We start from the raw sequence: 23991 nt of genomic DNA, 5'->3' as shown, positions 1-23991 counted from the left end.
CTTTGTCTCCATAAGTGACCAAGTAACCGAAAAATTTAACAGAATAGATGATTGATGAATTTCCTAGATACACAATTGCACATTTTTACCACACAGTTATGGAAAGGGAATCAGTTATCACACTATCAAGGGATTTTCCTTACCAATGTCACCTCTGTCATGGTAATTAAAATTTTAAATTTATATCCTGAATAGGGTTGCAAAATTCCGGGAATTATCAAGGCTGGAAACTTTCCATGAGAATTAACGGGAATATGTGGAAATAAACTGGGGGAAAAAATGCAGAGTTGCCTATAACAAGGAACTTAAATGTAGTTAAAAAAAATCTTGCAGCAACATTTTGTTTAAAACAACAATATTTAATGCAATTTAAGTTGAATCTGTACCCTGCATTCCTCGGCACACTGCTTATTGGAGGGCCATTGAGGCCAAACCCCCTGCATGTACATGCATTCTTCCATAACATGTACAGTAACACTTTATTTTAGGGTCATTTAACTAGTTGCTTATTAGCATGAATATTAATAGAATATTGGCTATTTATTAGTACTTATTAAGCACATATTAATGCCTTATTCTGCATTATCTTATTCTACATTCTTAATTGTACCCAATACCTAAACTTAATAACTACCTTACTAACTCTTAATAAGCAGTAAATTAGGAGTGTTACCACATGCACAGATAATTTGATCACCCTCCCTCACACACTCACTTGAGAAAAAAATGCATCATTTTACATTTTGATTGAGACTTTTTTAGAAGGGCAAGGGTGGGGGGTGCTTTAATTTTACAGCAATCATAGGGAAATATGTTTATTACAATTATTAAGTTTATTACAAGCATAATAATGTTTATTATGCTTTTGTGTTACTCAATGAAAGAATCAATTAAAGTTCTACTTACAATTAAATCAGTCAAGACGTCATTTTTAAAATTTGTATTACCTTGCATTCATGTCTGCTTATGACCAAACAAAATGGTTATTTATGTTTGTATATGATATAAATAAACAAAATGGTAATGCAGTACACAGTAATCCAACACCATAATCAGTACACAGATTCGCACAAAAATGCAGTACACAGTAATCCAACACCATAATCACTAGGCTACCACGTCCCCTGTAATGTCCCCGGTTTGTCAGACATTACAGGGGACGTGGTAGCCTAGTGATTATGGTGTTGGATTACTGTGTACTGCAACAGCTATATATGATTGAAATGACAATAAAAGCTTCTTCACTCTCGTGACTTCTGACCAGAAGGTCATGAGTTCAAATCCCAGGTCCACTAAGCTGCCCCTGATCGAGGCCCTTGATTGTTCCTCAATTGTTCAGTTTTTATAAATTTAAATAAATGGCAAGTCACTCTGGATAAGTGTGTCTGCTAAATAATGTAAATGGCCTCTGACCAAAATGTTAAACATTTCCTTACAGAAAGCTTCGCCATAGCACTTTTTTTTTATCTTGTGTAATTAAATGACACCTTTTCAGTCCTGGTTGATGTTAAATGAGCTAAACGAGTTGTTGCTGTAAAGATGATGAGCTATGAATGGGGTGTTGTTATTGAGGATGAATCCAGAGCTTTTAACCAATCAGATCCCGAGAATTACACAGCGCTGTACATGAAATTATATCACAGACGTTGAGTGGAGAACATGAGCTGCTTCCTGCACCCAAAGGGTTGTGCAGTTGCTTTTTAGGCGTGTTACTCAGAAGCACAGAGTACAGCAGAGACGAAACCCAAACGTACCTTTGCACAGTTACAGAGATTGAGCTTTCTGCGAAAGGTTATTCGCGTTCATCTGGTCCAAACAAGAGGCCATTACAGGACGAGTTCAGGCAGGAAACGCACTCGGGAACAGAATTATCTCGCTAGTAGAGAGGCACGGAAATGTTTAGTAAATCTCTGGGAAGAGCTGGACTGCTCGTGTATAAGCAAGATTTTCTCACTGGACTGAAATGTGTCACAGCAGCGTGTGTGAATGTGGGAGTGAATGTGAGACACAACAACTCCACTGTCCTGGGCACCAAACTGAGCAGGATGGAAGACTTGGGCGGCCCCAGCTTTCTAACATCCCTCTACTGGCTCTTTGGTAAAGGATACTTTCAGATTGCACACCAAATGCAGGTAAACAGCTTTAATATTCACCTCCAGTTTCTGTTTTTTTTTTTTTTTTTTTGGTTGTTGTTCTCGATAAATACAGATGCTCGGGGATTTGTGAAGAGTTTAATATCTGTAGTCTACATAATAAACCCTAAAGCCATGCTGGGAATTATTATTATTATTATTATTATTATTATTATTATTATTATTATTATTATGGCTGCATTTAACATCTTTTTGTTTTAGGGGAAATGTGCATCCAGACAAAGAAAGGAAATTAATTCATGTTTTTAGGAACATAATATTTCATAATCACTAGAGCCATGGGAACAACATGTGTATCAGTTCCTTTTTCAGTCTGATTTGCACATCAAAGTCCTCTTTAATAAGAATATAGAAGTGCACACATGCATATTCATGTGGTTATCTAATCAATCAATACTCTGTCAAGAGCCCAATGCTAAGTAAATGGACAGACAGACAGACAGACAGACAGACAGACAGATAGATAGATAGATAGATAGATAGATAGATAGATAGATAGATAGATAGATAGATAGATAGATAAAAAAATATCATGCACATACACCAAGTGCTACATCAAACAGCAGAATGTTGAAATAGTGTCATGGTTTTTGGCACCAGATGGGCTGATTTGGGAATTCGAATTTACATAGAATTATGAAAAGATAAAAAATATGGTGGAAATGTCTTCTTAATAAGAGAGATCAAAGGAAAATGGCCAGATTGGTTTGAGCTACCAGGAAGGATATAGTAACTTATATAATCACTATTTACAGCTGTGGTTATTAGAAAAGCATGCACAAAACTTCCAACTTTGAGGTGCATGGTCTACAACAGGTTTTTCACCACATTTGGCTCCACTTCTGTTCGCAAAGTACAGGAATTAGGGGCTATCATGGATACAGGCTCAAACAGGACAGGTGAAGATTAGTGAAATATCACCTGTTGTTTTTCAAGTATTCAGACACCCAGATTGCTTTTCTGCTCAACTGGTTGTTAAAAGTGCTTATTTGATAGTGATAGTGATAGTGACGTGACATACGGCTAAGTACGGTGACCCATGCTCAGAATTCTTTCCCTGCATTTGACCCATCCAAAGTGCACACACAGCACTGAACACACACACACACACCGTGAACATACACCCTTATTTGAATTACTATATCCTTTCTGGCAGCTTTAACCAATCTGTCCATTTTCTACTGAACTTTATTATCAGCACACTTGTTTCACACTATTGTTAAATTGAAATTTTGATTATGGAGTCTGATATTTCCAGTTGTCTGTTGTTTTCATCACTATGAGAGTATCATCTGTACTCTATTTTCATCCTATTAAGATTGAGCACAGCAAAATCTATGGTCCTCTGTGGAAGTCCAAATATGGGCCATTAGTGGTCGTAAATGTGGCAAGAGCAGACCTTATAGAGCAAGTCCTGAGACAAGAGGGTCGTCATCCCATTCGAACTGACATGCGCCACTGGAGACGATACCGGGAGCTCCAGAACAAGGCCTATGGTCCTTTAACAGAGTCAGAGTTTACAATCTTGCATACATATTCAATGATTAGTCAAGTTATTTGTTTTTAAAGAGTACAATAATTTATTTATTTATGTGTTTTGCTGGTTTGTAGATTAGGAGCAGAATGGCAACGCATCAGAAGCATCTTGAACCCTCGCATGTTGAAGCCCAAACATGTGTGTGGTTATACTAACGCTATCAATGTGGTGGTAAAAGACTTCATAGAGAAGGTGTCTTGGCTAAGGGCAGCAAAAGGCAATGGTGAATTGGTGCCTGACATTGCTGGAGAACTCTACAAGTTTGCATTTGAAGGTGAAACATTAAGCATTAAAAATTACAGGCAAAATAGCAGAGGAAGGAATTTTCTGGCACTTTGCTTGCCACTTGTCCCCTTAGTGGGAAAAGTCACTGCAAATCAGTACAAGCTTCTTCAGGCTGATCACCGCAAACATGTGATGAAATATTTGTCTTCATCTACAGGTCAGAGATCACTGAATAGTTTGATGAAAACCAAAATGTTAAGAATGATATCCTAGGAGCTTAACTGTCACCAGTGCGAAAAGTCGGTTTGCAGTGCTGGTCAATAGTTAGAATATATCTACACTCTAATAAACTAGAAGTGAAATGCAATTATTGGTTAACAGACATAAACTATCATGACAAACCCCACATTATTGAGTGGCCTTGAAGTTGCTTAAAATTGACCTTGAATGCTGATAAGATTTAGTCAAGGTAAGATAGTGTCTTTCCTGAGACAAGTTAGACTTTAAACAGATAAAGGAACACTAAAGGCTAGGAAGTTGCACTAGGTGGGAGATTCTAATGAGAAAAGCACTGTGCCTCATTAATGAAGCTGGATATGAATGAAAAGGATCATATGCTCAAAACATTGTGATTATGAAAATTCCAGTTTGTTTAGGAAAACGTGTATCTTACTATTTCTCTTCAGTCTGGAAATTTATGTGTAAGAGATCTCTGAATGTGAAACTTGATTGAAACGCATAAATATGTTTTCTAGTTAAAATTCCAAGTAAACATGCATAAGTCTATAAAAAAATATACACACTCTATAAAAGTCATATAAAAACGTTTCCCTATCTTAGGCAACATGCTTCAGTTGCTCAGCTGTAAGGTTTCGTGCATTGAACTGTTGCCACATGATTAGCGCCACGAGACCGTTGTCCGATTGGCTGGAGTAGACGGTGGGCGGTGTCCACCTATTTGTGGATTCTTGTGCACGTCTTGACGTTAGAAATGTTTCAAATCCACAAATGCACAGAACGCGATCCACAAATGCGTGCATTGATTCACAATTGCACAGAACGCGATTCACAAATGAGCAGGAAGCCATTCACAAATAAATACAATTAAAAATATATTTATAAATATTTTTTTATTTGCAAATCACATTTTATTTATTTGTGAATTTCATTTCTTTTTGTGAAATTTGTAACATATATTTACGGTTTGCTTATTGTGCATTTGTTAATTTAAAAAATATTTGTGAAACTCTATATTTATTTGTGGATCATAGTATATTTATTCAGAATAACGAAACAATTCTGACCCCATAGAAATGGAGATGGATTTCTTGAGATTATGCTGTATGCTACATCATGATGAAAACCAAGAAGCTATCAAAACAAGTCCAAGAAAAAAACTCTAGAAATTATCATCCAAAATTTGGTTATAGAATAATATCCCAAACTTTGAAGGACATAAATCAGTGACTGTGGAAGGAGGGCATTAGTTAGAGAAACAACCAAGAAGTGAGATATCAACTCACATCTCACAGTAGTGTTGGGTTTCATCCAAATGCAAGAATGTGCAAGAAAGTTTCATTTTACTTCCTTATACCCAAGAAATATGTTTGCGGAGTCTCCATTATACCTCCATTATAAACAGGAACAATTGTTTATGTTGAGACCATATAATACTTTAATTGCACACAGATGAACTCTATATAATAATCTATTTAATCCATGTGATTTAACTTCTGATAGCAATTCTGAATTTTCCAGAAGTAACAGGAGATTTATGATAATATTTCTTAAAAGCACTGTACAAATAACATTTAGTGGATTGATTGACTAAATGAAGGGATGGATGGATGAGTGGGTGGGTGGGTGGATTTATTGATTAATAATATCCCATTTATTTGTCATACTGAAGCACTCTTGATTCAAACCTTTGCCTCTAAATTAGAATTAAATAACAAAAATTTGAAAGATGAACTTTCAAACATTTCTCTCAGGTTGTACTGTAATAACTATGCTTCCACAGGTATATGCTCTGTGGTATTTGAAACCCGACTTGGTTGTCTGGATGAAGTGATCCCTGAGGAAACTGAGAAGTTCATCTTTTCTGTGGGAGAAATGTTCCGCCTTTCCCAAATCGTTGTCCTATTTCCGAAGTCTGTGTGGCCCTACTTACCTTTTTGGAAGCGCTTTGTAGCCGTATGGGATTATCTGTTCCAAGTTGGTAAGTCATGCACCAAGATGACCACAGCACTGAACACCAAAAACATTCCGAGTGAATTTCATGCAGCTCAGAATATAAAAAGTCAGCATTATCCACTGTTTTTCTCACTAGGGAGTTTTTAATGTTCTCTTACAGTTGTGTTGCAATAACCTCACCTTATTAATGCCATTATTCTGTAAGCTGTGACCTAATATACATAAAAAAACAGAACTTTAAATATGACCTTTAACTATGACTTTTTATTTATTTATTTGTTTGTTTGTTTGTTTATATTTTACATATTTTTTTCCTTTTTAGCTGAAGATTTAGTTCAGAAGAAAATGGTAGAGATTCAGGAAAAGGTGAAGCAGGGATTGCCTGTAGATGGTGAGTACCTCACTCACCTGCTGGTCAGCGAGCAGATGACCCCATCTGAGGTGCTGGGAAGCGTCACTGAACTGCTACTGGCTGGAGTCGACACTGTAAGCAATGACACTCATCTAGTATTGTTTGACACTGTGTTTGGATTTCTGACTTCCAATAGCTTTAGACGCAGCCATCAGAGCACCTGCATTTTTTTTTATGGCAATATTTTTATACTCACCAGACATCCAACACTATTTCCTGGGCTCTCTACCATTTGGCCCAAGATCCAGTGGCCCAGCAGAAGCTCTATGATGAAGTAATCAGTGTTTGCCCAGGTGACAAGATGACTTCCAGTGAAGACATTGTTAGAATGCCTTGGCTGAAAGCTGTTGTTAGAGAGACACTTCGGTGAGACTCTAGCTGATCATCTTTAATCTTGTGCTGCATTCAGATTTAACAGGCTTGTCAGTTTTATGACTTTTATCTTTAGGTTATATCCTGTGGTGCCAGGGAATGCTCGAATCATTACTGAAAATGAAATAGTGGTGGGCGGTTACCTCTTCCCTAAAAATGTAAGCTTTCTCCCAGCATCTGACAGAAGTACTATCCTTTTCTACATATTATTTAAAAGGACTTGCATGGCAGACATTTATACACAATCTTATTGAAACGATAAACGATCTGAAACCTGCTTTTAATGAGCAAAGGCATATATTTATGGAAAGTGTCTTAGCTGCCTGTGCATCGCAATTTTTCTGAGAAGGTAAAGTCGTTAGCATGGAGGTCATTGCTCTCTGTAGTCTCTTGCTAATGCTTCAAGCTTCATACTTTTGTGTTATTAAATTCAAGAGAAAAATGCAAGAGAGGCTGATGAGTGATCTATTGGCAATAACTAATAGAAGAACCGACACTTTTGAATACATTCTTTGTAATTCTTGTCAAATATTTTTGGTATAAATGTAGGGGACACTTTGGGACATGCTTTGGAAAATAATCAGGATAGCAGCACACTCTGTCATGTTTTATTATAACTTACATGATTAATAGATGAAACAAACTATGTGATGCCTTGCTATCATTATTGCATTTGCATACCAGTACTGTATTGAGCAAATAATGCATGCTGTAGTAAAGACAGTTCGGTTGTAACAAAACAACACCTTACTCATAAAGGATTTTTTCTTTCCAAGACTCTGTTCCACTTGTGCCACTATGCTGTGTCCTACGATGAGAACATATTCCCAGAGCCCCACACATTTTCACCAAAGCGCTGGCTGCGTGAAGAGAAGCAATTAAGCCATCACCCATTTGGCTCTGTGCCCTTTGGATTTGGTGTCCGTGCATGCTTGGGAAGAAGAGTAGCTGAACTGGAAATGCATCTAATTCTGTCTCAGGTAAGATCATAAACAAGCTTTTTCATTCCCTCCCCTTACCTCTCGGAACTTTGTCGCTATAATTATTGTGATGTAATTTCTTCCGATGAGCTTCTGAGCCATTGAGCAATGAAGGTGGTGGAGAGAGTAGAGATAAGAGTTTGTGGCAGATAATTATGTATTTTACACATCTGTACTTTAATCTGTCATTGAATGTTAGTATATAATCAGTTAATAGTACACTGATCACTGCATATGCTTTTCAAAGCTCAGAGCAATATGTATAGAGTGATTCATTGGTCAGAATTGATCTCTGTTTAGTTGAATCCAGGGAACCATGCAGCAAATGTAGTTCTCATGAAAGATAGATGCTTTTATATAGATAATATAGCACTATTCTATCTCAATATTCTCAAATCTTTCAAATTACAGTTTAGTTTCTTAACATTGAAGTAAAGAGCGAACACTGAATATCCTGCAGCCTTTTACCTTTGTTAAACATCTATTTTTATGTTGGTTTTATTTTTATTTTTTTGCACATAAATTAATATTATATACAGAGCATGGCATCATATTTGGCAATAAAAAACAAATAAATCTTTGTCTTTGTCTAATTATCCTGTAGATAAACTGTAATTTACCTTCCTTTTTCAGTTAATTAAACACTATGAAGTGCGACCAGATCCCACAGGCAAGACTGTGAAACCTATAACAAGAACTCTGCTGGTTCCGGCCACACAGATGGACCTTCGATTTATCGACAGGCAGAAAGCAAAATGAATCTACAAAAAATATTAACAATCTAATGTGTTTAAAAGCTGCTACACTGCTGTGTTTACCTTATTGTGGCTTATAATGCCCGGCTTTTTCTGAGCATCAAATGCAGAAACAAGAAATTAATTTTTAAGTCATAGACCAAAGAGAGTAGAACTGTACACTGCCTGTGTGTAATGACATGAAAGCACTTCAAACTGCTTTGGTAATGTTATAAATGTTATTATTTAAACAGCATATGCATTTAACTGGAGTTACTCTAATATAACAGTTGGTAGAACTAGTTCCAAATCTTTTTTTTTTTTTTTAATAACTGTGGGTTAAATACAACTTCTCTCTAATTTCAACCTTATTGGATACATTGGTGCCACCATAACATATAATACAAAATACATGTGGAAACACTAAAAGCAGGCATTCGCCCTTCTTTTTTCTATAAACTGCTCATTATAGTAAAATGCTTGATGTTTTAAACAAAAGCTTTTTATTTGAATTGTCTATGCACTTCGAGATATGTTGTAAGTTGTATAAAACTCAATTTTTATTAGGATCAATAATCAGTGTTCGTATAACCTTTCGTATAAAATATGCTATGACATATTCTATATTATTTGATATATGATACATATTAATTCGCACATTGATCATGATAGGCAGATTTAACAGTTTTGTATAAGCAACACCATGGAACATTTGGGGTCTGGTGGCTGCAACAAAAAACAACAAGCACTGGTTGTTCTGAATCTGTAGATTTGATTTTGATTAATAATAATGTAACAGATTCAAATATTTTTGTATGATTTTTGTGATTGTATACTTGGTTTGACAGGTAGCTTTAAGAGTGGAGATAAAAGTGTTTTTTGTTGATTACAATTTTGTTCAGTTTGTCCAGCTAGCTAAGCTAATTTATGCCTAGTGATTAAGCAATGTTTGTGTCTTGAACAGATGTAAACAAGTAATGTGGATAAGGTCCTAAACTGATAACAACAATTGTACGAATGGTTAATAGCAATGAATAAACTAATGTATTAAACTACAACATGTGGTTTTATTCACTAGTTGATGAATAAGAAGAAGGTTTGCACCTCATTCTGCAATTGCACAATGCAGGCTGTACTGGATCCCCGCATTGTGCAAATGACAGCAGGATATCAGCTCGTATCTACTGATGTAGTGAGTTAATATTTTGTAGACTATTTCCATTAAATCATCTATAGTTTCTTCACAAGGACTGATTGAAATGTGCTCGCCATATTGTGTATAAATGTCAACGTTTTTGATGGTTATTGATATTCATACACTCCTGAGCCATCAATATTTTGAAGATTGTCCAACAAGTTGGGACTATTTACAAAAGTAGGTTTCACATATGCAATTTATCAGACATTTGCTGGGTGTCTAAATGGTCTAAAAGTCAGTTTTCTTTAGTTTCAGTAATATAATCATGGTAAAAATGTCTCTGCATCTTATTTTTGCAAGAGATAATTGTGTTTTGAAAAATATATATTTAGTGCCCCCAGTGGCTATTTGAGGGTATCGCATCAGTTATTGTTGGGACACTACTTTAACCTACCTTTCAGGCTTGATGCTTATAGCTCAGTGTTAATCCTGCTCAGTTTTAATTACAAGCTGAAAGCTTATTGGGTGATGGCGGCCACCTTTTTATATAATACTCGTCAAAAGAAATGTAATTTGATTAGCACAGTTGAATTATAACAAATTTCAGCTCGATCTAACATCCTGAGAAACTGACATTCTGTGACCTCAAAATCTCCTCCTGTTTTTGCCTTTTAAGTTGGGTGCAAATCCATTCAAGCACTTATGAGTTACAATAGTTGAGAAAACAGGGTTTTGTCTCATTAGTACTGTCAAGTGGCAGCCATATTGTTTATGCATGTCAACATTTGGCTTAGTAGTTTGATACCAAATCTGTAAACCCACAATAATATAACTAGTTTGCAAAAGGAAAAAAGGTGGAAAAATGGGCATAACTAAATAGTTCTTGAGGCTTTTGTTTGTTTGTTTGTTTGTTTGGGAAAACACAAACAGCAGTAATAAATGAAAATTAAATTAATTTGTTGTCCTGAGATTTACCCAGCCACTGAAGGGTTAAGTCTCAGTGCAGGACACAAGCCCTGATAACGTGAGGGGAGGGTTGAGTCAGGAAGAGCAACTGGTGCCAAAATCACATATGTGGACCGGATGATGAAGAACAACAACAACGAATTAGTAGAATTGAGGAAGAAGAAGAACAACAACAACAACGAGTTAGTAGGATCGAGGAAGAAGAAGAAGAACAACGAGTTAGTAGGATCGAGGAAGAAGAACAACAACAACAACGAGTTAGTAGGATCGAGGAAGAAGAAGAAGAACAATAACAACGAGTTAGAATTGAGGAGGAAGAAGAACAACAACAACAAGTTAGTAGGATAGAGGAAGAAGAAGAAAAACAACAACAACGAGTTAGTAGGATCGAGGAAGAAGAAGAAGAACAACAACAACAAGTTAGTAGGATCGAGGAAGGAGAAGAAGAAAAACAACAACAACGAGTTAGTAGGATCGAGGAAGAAGAAGAAGAACAACAACAACAAGTTAGTAGGATCGAGGAAGAAGAAGAAAAACAACAACAACGAGTTAGTAGGATCGAGGAAGAAGAAGAACAACAACAACAACAAGTTAGTAGGATCGAGGAAGAAGAAAAACAACAACAACGAGTTAGTAGGATCGAGGAAGGAGAAGAAGAAAAACAACAACAACGAGTTAGTAGGATCGAGGAAGAAGAAGAACAACAACAACAACGAGTTATTAGGATCGAGGAAGAAGAACAACAACAACAACGAGTTAGTAGGATCAAAGAAGAAGAAGAACAACAACAACAATGAGTTAGTAGGATCGAGGAAGAAAAAGAAAACAAACGAGAACGAAAGAAACAATTACCAATACAGCAACAGCTTTATTGAGTATTTCACCCTATAATTATACTGAAGCAGGGCAAGCATAAAAAGCCTAACCCTACCCCTAGAGGGCAGCACAGATTTTACTTGGAAATAGCTTGCAATGTTTTCAAAAATACACTGCAGCAGGAGGCTATGGATTTTTCTATGGAAGGTCAACACATTATTTAAATTGAGAACAATCCAGAACCTTAAAGCAATAACTGTTCACTATCTTAACAACCACAGATAAACCATTTTCTAAGAATGTAGGAACCACAAGCTATATAAAAACTATTATAAGGATGTATTTTCTAGTACCTGGTAAAAGTATCAAAAGTATATACCAAACTAATCAAGCCAGACACCAGTTGTCAAAATAGGCTTAGATAGCTTACATTTCTAAATTAGTAATGATGTTGCATTAGTAGCAGTGATTCAGAAACGATGTTGTTTTTATCAGCACATACCATCTGGGGTTTTTAGCAGGGATATTAATCATGCACTGCACTTTGCAAACTATTTCTAAAAATAATTCCCTCATTATTTCTAGAATTACAGATCCCATTAAAAATATTGGAATGGCAAGACCACATTTAAAAATTGATCTAATCACTTGTGGAGAAGCACTGAAAAGAATAGCAAAGGTTGGCAATGTTATTGTGTCCTACCACTTTTGTGAGAGTCTGTTGCACAAGTGGGGAGAGACAGCAGGGTCACAGAGTTTTTTTTGTTTGAACTTCTGTAAACTCATCCTTGTGAGGCATTTTGTTAAAGTCTTGCGAAAAGATAGGCCTAAAGTAAAGATACTAATGTTTCTGGTTTTAATCAGTTTGGCTGCTTTGTTTAGTCTGAATCTCTCTCTCTCTCTCTCTCTCTCTCTCTCTCTCTCTCTCTCTCTCTCTCTCTCTCTCTCTCTCTCTCTCTCTCTCTCTCTCTCTCTCTCTCTCTCTCTCTCTCTCTCTCTCTCTCTCTCTCTCTCTCTCTCTAAACTCTGCCTGGTGACTTTAATTTCAGCCTCATCCCAACATGCCTCACTTTTGACACCTGTTTCGATCTGACAAAATGAAAGGATATTATAAATACATAAATTGGAAAAAAAAAAACATTAAAAAGTGAAATAATACAAACGTCTAAAGATAATACTACCTAAAATATAAACCATCACAAATGAGCAGCTAAACAAAGTGATGCATGTTTATATTCTGTACTAAGAGAAGTTGTTGTATTTCGAGCCTCAGTCAAGGCATGCAGCTGCTTCAGTCAAATAATAAAGTGGCAAATTCCCCGCTTCCACACAAATTGGAGCAGAGCAGAGCTATACAGCTATACAGATTTTTCCAGCTTTACTTTATCTGCATATGCCTTGCACTGCTTTATTTATTTAAATTTCATTGCTAATATTTTGCACCTTGGGACTGAGAGAAATACATTTTCAATTATTTTCTTATGTACGTACTGTACATGTGAAAGAGTTGACAATAAAGAGAACTTGAAACTGAACTTGAACTTGAGTTTCGGCCCCTGATGTTACATCATCTTATTTTCTGTATTTGTTATCTGTTTAACTATTCAGTTATTTGCTGTTACAGTGGGGGAAATAATTATTGGATCCCCTGCTGATTTTGTATGCTTATCCCCTTTACAAAGAAATTAATGATCTAGAATATGTATTGTAGGTTTATTTGAACAGAGAGAGACAAAATATCAAGCAAATTAATTTCAAATTGATCGAGTGAAGTAAGTATTTGAACCAGCAAGATTTCTGTCCCTCAAAGTCCGGTCATGTTCCCATGAGGCACACAAATTAGCCCTGTCCCTTTAGGGAAGTACTCCTAATCTCAATTTATGTGTATAAAAGACTCCTACCACAGACTCAATCTCTTCCATTCAAACCTCTCCACCACCATGGGCAAGACCAAAGAGCTGTCAAAGGACAAGATTGTAGACCTGCACAAAGCTATAATGAGCTAAAAGACCATCAGGAAGAAGCTTGGTGAGAAAGAGACCACTGTTGGAACAATAAATAAATAAAGGAAAAAATACAAGAAAACATTTGATCTCCCCTGCTCTGGAGCTCCCTGCAAGAGTTCACCTTTGGGGTAAGGAGGATTCTGAGAAAGGTGGGGATCAGCCCAGAATTAGATGGAAGTAGCTTGTTAATAAGCTCAAGAGACCTGGGACCACAGTCAACAAGTAAACCATTGGTAACACACTTTGTCATAATGAATTAAGATCCTATAGTGGTTCAAGGTTTCTCTGCTCAAGAAGGCACATGCATAGGCCCGTCTGATGTTTGCTAATGAACACCTGAATGATTCAGTGAAGGCTTGGGAGAATGTCTGACCTCTGTGCTTGCCAATGAGGGTTTCTTCACCAAAAGTCACAAAACAAGTCACAAAACAAATTAATTTAAAAAAAAACTTTATTTATTTATGTTTATTTTCTGAATTTTTTTTGTTGATATTCTGCCTCTCTGTTTATATAAACCTACCTTTAAAATTATGGACTGTTGATTTCTTTGTAAGGGGTAATTATAAGAAATAATAATTATTTCTCCTAATGTATATAAAATGTACATTCTCAATACACAAATGATGATGAATGAATGTTTATTCCTTATACGGCATACAAACTACAGTTTATTATCATCTATTCATCCATTTTCTGTAACCTGGAACTTGGAGTCTATCCCAGACTTGTAACAGGGCAGCGGACACCCTGCCAACTCATTACAGGACACAACTGACGAGTTCCCTGACTAACACTAAAACCCACACAGAACAGACAATTTAGTGATGATAATCAGCCTACAGTGTATGTCTTTTTGTACCTGGAGGAAACCCCCAAGACACATGGAGAACATGCAAACTCAATGAACACAGGGAGGGGCAGGAATCTCAGTGCCCCAAGGGCAGTTGCAACAACCAACCCCAAACCCCAGATGTCTGAGGCAAACATGCTAAATACTAAGCTAAACACTAACATGCCCAGCACCGCAAATCATTTTCCCAAATTATGGTTTCAATCATATTAATAAATGTGCATGCATCCTTAAACTTTTCCATGTGTTACAATCTAATACTAAAATGCACCTAATATATCAGAATCGGAATCAGAATCAGAAAACACACAAGGAATTGGGTTCTAAATTGTTGGTGATAAAAGTACATACATAAATAACACTATACAATTAGCTTGGACTATACAAGACAAAAAAAAGACAAGACAAGACGATACATACATTGTGAGACAATATAGACAGAATGAGTATCAAAATATATATATATATATATATATATATATATATATATATATATATATATATATATATATATAGAGAGAGAGAGAGAGAGAGAGAGAGTTTACTTTAGAACCTTTGTACAAGATACAGCACCAATAGTGTGTGTAATGTATACTGATGATGTAATGACTAACAGTTATGATAATGCAGTACTTACAGTATAGATATGAAGCAGGGAATATAATTATGGTGAGTTGTTAATGAGTGTGATTGCCTGGGGAAATTGTTCCTGTGACATGGAACATTTCATTAAATAAAATGAAATTAAAATTATTATTAATATTAATTAAGGTTATATGTCAATTTACTTAGTTTGCTTATAAGGGATTACAGACAAGAGGCATATTATTAGCACATTTTGACAGTGCATCTCTTTAGTCTCTTATAGTCATTAGAAAATCATTTTTCTGATGCAGAAAAAACAAGTTTTAATGTTATCCTTTCACCAATGATAAATAGCTCACTGGTACATAGAGTAGAGTCTTCCTTTAAATTGCCATATTAGACTGAAGCATGTTCTACAAAAGTCCTTAAAGTTCAAGCCTGTGTGCAGCTCGTGTGTGTGTGTGTGTGTGTGTGTGTGTGTGTGTGTGTGTGTGTGTGTGTGTGTGTGTGTGTGTGTGTGTGTGTGTGAGTGTGTGTGGGGGGACGACACACAACAAACTCTGTTTTGTTTCTCTTCATGGCTTTTAAGTGTGTAAAGTATTCTATGCCACACAAAGTGCTCAGCTGGAATAACAAACAGGTTGAAGCGAATGAGTAAAACGTAATCCAAAGGACAATAACGTGGTCATATGTGCAGAGAGAAGCAGCTGAGGGACGGACTTGGACCACAAAGTGCTACTGCCAACACACCCAGGCTGAAAACTCGGGAAGGCGATAAACACAGCTAACGGTACGTGTGTGCTCTTTTAAGTAACAGCGATTCACGACGAACGCAGAATTGCTATTTTTTTGGATAGTAAAACTTGGTCAAATGTCGCATGTCTTGAATTTTACTCCGTTTTTTATTAAACCCCCCCCCCCCCAAAAAAAAAAAAAAAAAAAAAAACAACAAGATGACGGTCAAAGAGGTGTTCAGCTTAAAGTGCTAAACGTCTGTGATAAAAATAACATCGCGAAGAAAGCAGCACCATGCAGCCTTTATTATTATTATTATTATTATTATTATTATTATTATTATTATTATTATTATTATTATAATAAAATAAGACACCGTTACCTCTGCTAAAACCTGTATAAAGTTAAAAGTCTCGTCTGAAAGACTTGTAAAGTCTTGAGTTGTTTAAAAAAAAGTTTACTGAGCTAATTACAGCAAAATATATCAACAGCATTATTATTATTATTATTATTATTATTATTATTATTATTATTATTATTATAAATTTTTATATTTTTTTTATTTATTGTATTATCATTATATATATTCATTATAATCAGAATCAGGTTTATTGGCCAAGTGTGTTGAAACACACAAGGAATTTGCTTCCAGGGGTTGGTGATTCTACAAAATAAATAAATAACACTATATCAGGCTAATATGATAATGCTAGATATCTCGCTACTGATTTGGTAATACATTTCTTTCCCTTTTCTTTTTTAGATGGAGGAACAGCAACCTAAAAAGAGGAAGAAGCCACGAGTAAGACGTTATCTTTATCTTACTGTTACACTGTTATATTGCGAAAGGGTTTAAAAGTAAATTGAAATATAAGCTACATTTTCCTGACTGAAATAATAAAATGAGTAATGAAGTTAATCTGGACGTTGTGGTTGAGTCGGACAATGTGCTTTGGTGTCACTCTCAATTGCTCGGTGTCAAGTGTTAGAAAAATGGTCTGATATGTGTCTAATGAAAAGTGTCATTATGTACTTTCCTTATGCTTCTACAGAAAATATGTGGGACAAACTATCCACTAAGCATTTCCTTCATCGTAGTCAATGAGTTCTGTGAGAGATTCTCCTATTATGGCATGAAAGGTAATGAAGAAGCACAGATGTCTATTGTTTTATACAAAGCCAAAGACCAGCTGTTTATACAAAACTGTGTTATTTCTTTTTTATGTTGTGCACATCAAGTGAAATATTTTTGACATGTAAAGGTATGAATTTCTCTTCATTAAAGCGGTGCTCACACTTTACTTCATTCATTACCTCCACTGGAGCAATAACTTCTCCACAGCTATATACCATGCATTCTCTGGCCTGTGCTACTTTACCCCTATATTAGGGGCCATCATTGCTGACTCATGGCTGGGGAAGTTCAAGTAAGTTAAAATGGATAAAAATGGATCAATAAACTCTAATAGAAAGCCGATAAGTTCTGAAACTCAGAAGTCTTTGTGTGGTGTTCACAGAACCATCATCTATCTGTCAATCGTGTATGTGATAGGCCATGTAGTAAAGTCTCTTGGTGCAATACCAGATGTAGGGGACAACAGTGCACACATGTAAGTGTTTTGCTGTTGTGCATTCATAATAATTACGCTATACGTTAGCATGTGTGAGTGGTACATTTTGCATTTTTCTGTTCCTTTTTGTTTTATCAGCGGTCTGGCCATGTTTGGCCTCATCCTCATTGCATTTGGAACAGGAGGAATCAAACCTTGTGTGGCAGCGTTTGGAGGGGACCAGTTTGAGGAGCAGCATGTAAGTTACTCATGTTTTTTCTATAGTCACAGACATGCTACAGTTATTCGCTTACATAATCACTAAACCTCCCTACAATCACAATGACACAACAGTTACTTAGTTACATTATCGTTGAGATATTTAGCTCAGTGGCCCAGTTCATTACTTTTTTCTAAATCATATTTCTGTTTTTCTTTTGTGTTTCTCAGACAGAGGAGAGAAGAAAGTTCTTCTCAATCTTCTACATGGCAATTAATGCTGGGAGTGTACTTTCAACCATCATCACACCAATTCTACGAGGTTAATCCTATAATGCTACACATTTCTGCTGTGAAAAAGCCTTGCAAACCATGATAATGGTTTCCACTCGTAATATGCAGTTACATCCTGAGCTACCTGTTGTTATACTTACTGTAAGTTTCTGTTTCATTTTTATGACACAGGTGACGTTCAGTGCTTCGGAGGGGATTGTTATGCGCTGGCCTTTGGAGTCCCTGCGGCTTTAATGCTCACCGCTCTCTGTGAGTTTAGCCACACGTTCGTGTTCAGGGAAGCTCAAAGCATATAATGATTGCTATTATGCCAAAGACCAGAAGAAGTGATGTGTGTGTGTGTGTGTGTACATATATATACACACACACACACACATATATGTATATATATGTGTGTGTGTGTGTGTGTGTGTGTGTGTGTGTGTGTGTGTGTATTGTATTTAAATAGTTAAAGCTTCTTTGTCTCTTAAATGTGTTGGTTAAAAAGGTGAGAAGATTAAGCTTTAACCTCAGTCAGCATTATGAATACCTTGTTAAAACAGTGGCCCCATTTCTCAGACTGTGTAAACAACTTTGGGAAAATATTAAGCTTGTAAGGCAAGTGTCATTGAGTGGAGTGTCATACAGTATTCTGGAAGATTTGCCTTCTTACAAGCTACTCTCAGAACATTTTAATAAATTCCCTGATCCAATAATTGTAACACTGAATAACAGCGTAACTGTATAAGGCAGCCTATATAGAGTAGGTATAAATAATCATATTGCTGCTCGACACATTCTGTATGTACCTCTGATAAAGGGGTTGGTGAGTGTTAGTTGCTGTAGCTTGTTACTTATTGTTACTGATATTGAGAGTCTGTTGTGTGTCTAGTGGTTTTCCTTGCTGGTAGTGGGCTCTATAATAAATCCCCACCTGAGGGAAATGTCTTAATGAATGTCTTCAGGTGCATTTGGGTAAGAAATCTCTTTAACACAATTTGACAGACTTATAGATAATTACTATGTAAGACAAGTTAATCACTATTCTGTTGATCAGTTTGCCATAAGCAATCGATGGAGAAGCGGCAAGAACAGCCCAAAACAGGATCACTGGCTAGATTGGGCTGAGGCAAAGTATTCGGTATGAATATTTATAATTCTTGCAATCTGTTCTGCACTCTGAATACAGTGTTTTACTTGATTTACTTGATCTGTCACATGCCAACAGAAAGTTCTAATTCAGGAGATCAAAATGGTGCTCCGTGTGCTGGTTCTCTACATCCCATTGCCTATGTTCTGGGCACTCTTTGACCAGCAGGTAAAAATTTGTTATCTTACAAATTAACATTGAACTTCTTTAATTCCTGTGGTTTTAAACTTTGGTATATAAATCACTTGTCAAATGCATGTAAGAGAAAAAAGGAAAAATCAGAGTAGAGCTGAATTGAATTATTAGCTCTTCTTTTGTATCTCAGGGATCTCGCTGGACTCTGCAGGCCACCCGTATGAACATGGATTTTGTAAGTCTTTTGACATTTCTTCAAAGATGTTTTCTAAGCTCATACAGATGGTATTTTCAGTGAGTTATTTCCTGCCTGACTGTGTGGCTTTGTGTCCCTTGTGCAATCATATGATTCCAGGGGATTGTGAAATGAGTAATACAGTTTAACTGTATTACTCTGTATAACCCACAGATACACAAACAAAATTGCTGGATTTTCCAGATTAGACCGTTTTAATCTATTTAAGATTTATATAGATCGCACAAAATCTACTGAGCATTCACATATCCACTAAGGATATGTAAATTCGGCTTATGATGAATTCAGCTTATGAAAGCTCTAGATGTATTTTACTGAGCTGAGCAATGAATATAATAATTCATAATATAACTTCATAAACATCACAAAATAAAGCGTAGCTAAAACTACCAGCCGATGTGTAGATAATTGTCTAATAATTGAGTTACAGTAGTGAAATATTAACCTGTTCAAGGTTGTGAATCTCCAGGAAGGGTCTTCTCAGTGCTCAGTGATCCGTTACACTCTAAGGATTATTGATGGTAACGATGAAATGCAATTAATATACAATATTGTACATCGCAATGCAATTTTTGAATTATTTATATACATTTCTCAATTATTATGCTGACAACCTCATGCTCTGTACACTTTTGTGACTCTGTGTTTTGTTTTGTTTTTTTCCATATTTGCCACTTGACTTACATTAGCAGATATTTATCAAGCTGTACTTCAGTGGATTACAGAAAGGAAAACCTTAAAATGTGGAGAATATCTGTTATATTTGTGTATGTGCTGTTTATTAATTATTTGATAAAGGTGACAGCTTTGTGTGGAATGGGTTTTAACTAAATTGCAGACTTTTATATTACTATATCAGTTATAACATGTGATCTCAATATATATTTATATATTTTTTTATATTTTATGTTTTACAGGGTGGAGTATTTGTAGTAAAGCCTGATCAAATGCAGGTACCTATTATGTACAAATCTGCCTAGGAGTTAAAATCTGGAGCTCTTTTAAAGCTTAGTGATATGATGATGTTACCAAGAAACTATCATAAAATTTAAGCAACACATTTACTGTCATCATTTTTATCAGTCATATATTTTTATGATTTTCTGATCATTACAGTTATCGAGCTGTCTGAGGTGCATAATGCATTGTTTTTCCCCCTCTCTGCTGTTGAGATGCTGAACGCTTTTCTCATTCTGGTGTTCATTCCTATCTTTGACATGGGCGTGTACCCGCTCATCAGCCTTTGTCGGATCAGCGTCACGTACGTACAGCCAAAACTACACATCCGTGTGAAAGTCCCAATAAAATTTTTAACAAAATTCGAATATGTCTAACAAAGTGCAAAACAGCACATGCAGTGTCAGTGATTGTGCAAGGTGCAGCATCCATTATGTGGTTCATACACAGCAAAACAGAGCAGAATACATTTACATTTACAGCATTTGGCAGAATAGAATGTTCTTCAGCTTTACATAGCAGAAGATGAATTCCTTAATGCCACAGTTGTTTGGCATTCATTATTTTGTCTTTTTTTTTCTTTTTTTTCTTTTTTTTTATGTTGTTATGCCAACTATAATTCACTCAGAAATGACACCAGGCCTACATTTATTTCACAACCTTTCAGTTCCCCAATTTCAGAATTTTCTTCCATTTTTTGTACATTTATTTGAATCCACAGCAGAATCTTTAAGGAAGTTATTATTATTACTCACAAGACATTTATATTGCGGACTTGTTGAATGTGTAACCTCCATATCTCTCTTTTGTACTCAGGCCTTTAAGGAAGATGGCCACAGGAATGATCCTGGCTGCAATTGCTTTCTGTGTCGCATCTATAGTGGAAGTCAATGTCATTGTATGTCTTCAAATATACAATAATGTTAAAAATCTTAATGTAAGTCATATAAATTGTGAGCACTGAACATGCTGTACTCTGTGTTGTATTGTCTGGCAAAGAAAACCGTTGTGGAACCTCCACCAGCTAACGAGAGTTTGCTGCAAGTCCTTAACCTTGTTAATGGAAATCCGGTGTCTGTACAAATTACTGGACTTGATATTTTCCCTGAAAAAATAGAATCATATAAGGTGAGATCATTAACCTATAACCTAAGTTTATTTTTAAATATTTTAGTGTAGCAAATATAAAGCAAATAAAGAAATCCTTATGTTATGTTATTAGGATCCTGTAGGATACACTAGACTTCCAATTGGGGATGTCCAGAAAGTCTTACCAGTCACTGTCACTCAAAACGGAGTGGGTCACCCGTGTGAGCTGAATGTCACTCAGCACACTGCCTATAGTCTCATCTTGTATAGTGAGGACTCTAAAGTTAAGTGTAAACAGGTGAGTTTCGAAGAGTTTCCTGATTTATTATTTTTTTGACAAAGAACAACTGACTACTATCTAAAATATGTTGATTATATGAGGTTAGCAGTGATTTTGCACAGTAGTGATAATACATTGTTCTCTTGTATGTGCTTTCTGTAACTAAAACAAAGGACAAGGATAATATCATCAAATCCGAGAATGGAGAAGCTTTCATCAGGTACAGTACAACTTTAGTGAATCATGCATATTGAATAAGAATCACATCACATGTGGAGGAAAGGGTGTCTCTGAGGTCAAATTTTAACTGCATGGTTAATCTTCAGTAGTATTATCAAACTATTGATCCTACAACTTGGGTGGTACTTTGCATTGAACTAAATGCATAACATTTTTTTTTTTCAGATTCATCAACGCCCAGTCAGAGAATATGAACATAACAATAGGCAATGTAAATTTCTTTGCATCGAGCAATTACGGGATCTCAGAGATTAAAGGTGTTGAAAGAGGAAAGTGAGTACCTTCATGTAATATCAAGTAATTCATTATCTCTCCTTCGAGTTGAAATTATAATTTTAATTGACTTTTTATGAACTTTCATTTCACACTGATTGCAGATTTTATGCCTGATCAAGGTCTTAGATGATAACCCCCCCCTTTTTTAAACCCTGCAGATACAATGAAGTTCTCTGCAAATCAGACACAAAGACTCAGCATATTGATCTGGGGCTTCTTGACTTTGGAGCCTCATACACATTTGTTCTTTCCGGGGTAAAATATGTTTATCTTGGTGTGGTTTATGTTTTACTGCGGGCAAATTTCCATGGATGATTATGTAGTCTTGAGTTTTTACAAGAACGAGAATAGAAATTAGAGCCAGGTCATAAATAGAGTCTGTGAAAGGTATTCAGTTTAATGTTTATTTTGGTTGGTGCATCTTATCTAACTGTATGTGGTAATGATACAGGAATGGGCAGCCAGGCTAAAAAGATCATTGTTTGCCTGTTGTTTGTACAGGAACCAAATAATTTAACAGTTCATAAGATGGAAGATGTTGAGGCAAACAATGTGCACATCGCCTGGCAGATCCCACAGTACATCCTCATCACTGCAGGGGAGGTCATGTTCTCCATCACTGGTCTAGAATTCTCATATTCACAGGTAAAATCAGCATGCAATGTTTTAGTTTTAATGTTCTGTTAGTGTCAGTTGCTCATGCCAAAGCTTGTGCCCTTAGGCCCCAGCCAGTATGAAGTCTGTGCTGCAGGCAGGATGGCTTCTTACTGTGGCTTTTGGGAACGTCATTGTGCTGATTATAGCAGAGGGAGCTGGACTGGAGCAGGTACGTTTGGCCTTAGCTAAGTAAAGGTTAATAACAACACAATATATGCCCAACATGATAGTGAGGTAAAGATTTTTCTCTATTTGAAATATTTCTTGGGCAGTCAGAAAACTCAGGATGGATGTAACAGACAAAATATTTGGCTGAATATTTTTTTTTTCTTCTATCCAAAAACATACTTACAAATGTAATTGTAACATAAATACAGTATATTTAACTTTTAATTTTGCACCTTTATGATATGTGATGTAGGCTGATTGGCATCTTAAATTGTCCTGTGTGTGTATATGTGTGCACGCACATATTCAGGGCATCACCCTTCCTTGCTCTTCTAGTGCCCTGGGAGAGACTACAGGTTCCCTGTGACCCTGTGTAGGATAAGCTATTTAGAAAATGAATGGCTGGATCAGTTTAGTTTTAAGAACTATATACTGTAGTAGAAAATTTCTGAATGTCACTGATACCCTGACTGGTGTCATCTACAGTGGGCAGAGTTTCTGCTCTTTGCTGCACTGCTGGTTGCAGTAAGCATTATCTTCTCCATCATGGCCTATTTCTACACCTACGTGGACCCTGATCACCTGGACATGCCCAATGAAGGGGACAACATGGAGAATGAAGAGAATATTAACATGACTTAAGTTCCAAAGAGCACAAAGACTTAGAATAATGACTTGTTGCTTCTGGTGCATACTTTATGTTAAATAAGATAAAACTAATGATATCGGTAGGGAAATACTGTTCATTGTATTTTTGTTAACAATGTTATTTTTTAATGGCAGTGGTTTAGGACCATTGTAATGGAACATACAGAATATTTAAATCAAGCTCATAATGATTAGTGTGAATTTACAGACTAATATAAACATATTATTGCTTAGCTCCGCTTCTTTTTGTGAAAATAATTGTGTAAATAAAATTCATTGGTGCTCGATTTAAAGTTTTTTTTTGTTTGTCCAGTTTCATCAAGATTAATATGGAAGGTTAAACTTTATTTACTGTTACCTTTTACTAGGGGATACAGATTCCAGCAGAGAA

General features: G+C 36.0%; 2 protein-coding genes across 4 annotated transcripts; both read left to right on the top strand.

The window, feature by feature from the left end:
* Window positions 1-1636: 1636 nt before the first annotated feature.
* Window positions 1637-9664, top strand: si:dkey-91i10.3 (cytochrome P450). The gene is made up of 9 exons (XM_027164704.2): window positions 1637-2132; window positions 3472-3662; window positions 3765-3964; window positions 5936-6133; window positions 6431-6594; window positions 6720-6886; window positions 6969-7050; window positions 7669-7872; window positions 8506-9664. The coding sequence occupies exons 1-9, from the start codon at window positions 1896-1898 to the stop codon at window positions 8629-8631; spliced, it is 1569 nt and encodes a 522-aa protein (XP_027020505.1). The 5' UTR covers window positions 1637-1895; the 3' UTR covers window positions 8632-9664.
* A 5092-nt stretch (window positions 9665-14756) lies between these two features.
* On the top strand, window positions 14757-23887 carry slc15a2 (solute carrier family 15 member 2). Of its 3 annotated transcripts, none has more exons than XM_027164702.2 (24): window positions 14757-14805; window positions 15665-15757; window positions 16466-16504; window positions 16755-16842; window positions 16988-17129; window positions 17220-17312; window positions 17412-17511; window positions 17703-17793; window positions 17937-18014; window positions 18637-18719; window positions 18802-18885; window positions 18973-19062; window positions 19220-19264; window positions 20203-20238; window positions 20458-20546; window positions 21059-21140; window positions 21242-21370; window positions 21465-21629; window positions 21785-21831; window positions 22017-22124; window positions 22286-22382; window positions 22629-22772; window positions 22849-22953; window positions 23439-23887. In XM_027164702.2, exons 3-24 carry the CDS (start codon window positions 16466-16468, stop codon window positions 23592-23594), a joined length of 2091 nt encoding a protein of 696 aa, XP_027020503.1. In that variant the 5' UTR covers window positions 14757-14805; window positions 15665-15757; the 3' UTR covers window positions 23595-23887. The 3 variants fall into 3 exon arrangements, with proteins under 3 accessions (XP_027020503.1, XP_027020504.1, XP_027020502.1); XM_027164703.2 differs by lacking the exon at window positions 14757-14805 and adding an exon at window positions 15033-15051; XM_027164701.2 differs by lacking the exon at window positions 14757-14805 and having other exon boundaries at window positions 15471-15757.
* The last annotated feature ends 104 nt before the right edge of the window (window positions 23888-23991 follow it).

Source organism: Tachysurus fulvidraco, chromosome 6 (genome assembly GCF_022655615.1).
Source record: "Tachysurus fulvidraco isolate hzauxx_2018 chromosome 6, HZAU_PFXX_2.0, whole genome shotgun sequence".
NCBI lineage: Eukaryota > Metazoa > Chordata > Actinopteri > Siluriformes > Bagridae > Tachysurus > Tachysurus fulvidraco.
Note: the sequence above shows the minus strand (reverse complement) of the source record. Positions and strands in the feature narration are given on the sequence as shown.

Bases quoted from the DNA above. Each gene is read 5' to 3' on its own strand.
- si:dkey-91i10.3 (XM_027164704.2), top strand. From the start codon at position 1,896: ATGTTTAGTAAATCTCTGGGAAGAGCTGGACTGCTCGTGTATAAGCAA. The intron at 2,133-3,471 runs GTAAACAGCTTT...CATCCTATTAAG, and splicing joins AGATTGCACACCAAATGCAG to ATTGAGCACAGCAAAATCTA. The intron at 7,051-7,668 runs GTAAGCTTTCTC...TTTCTTTCCAAG, and splicing joins GTTACCTCTTCCCTAAAAAT to ACTCTGTTCCACTTGTGCCA.
- slc15a2 (XM_027164702.2), top strand. From the start codon at position 16,466: ATGGAGGAACAGCAACCTAAAAAGAGGAAGAAGCCACGA. The intron at 18,886-18,972 runs GTATGAATATTT...ACATGCCAACAG, and splicing joins GGGCTGAGGCAAAGTATTCG to AAAGTTCTAATTCAGGAGAT. The intron at 22,773-22,848 runs GTAAAATCAGCA...TTGTGCCCTTAG, and splicing joins TAGAATTCTCATATTCACAG to GCCCCAGCCAGTATGAAGTC.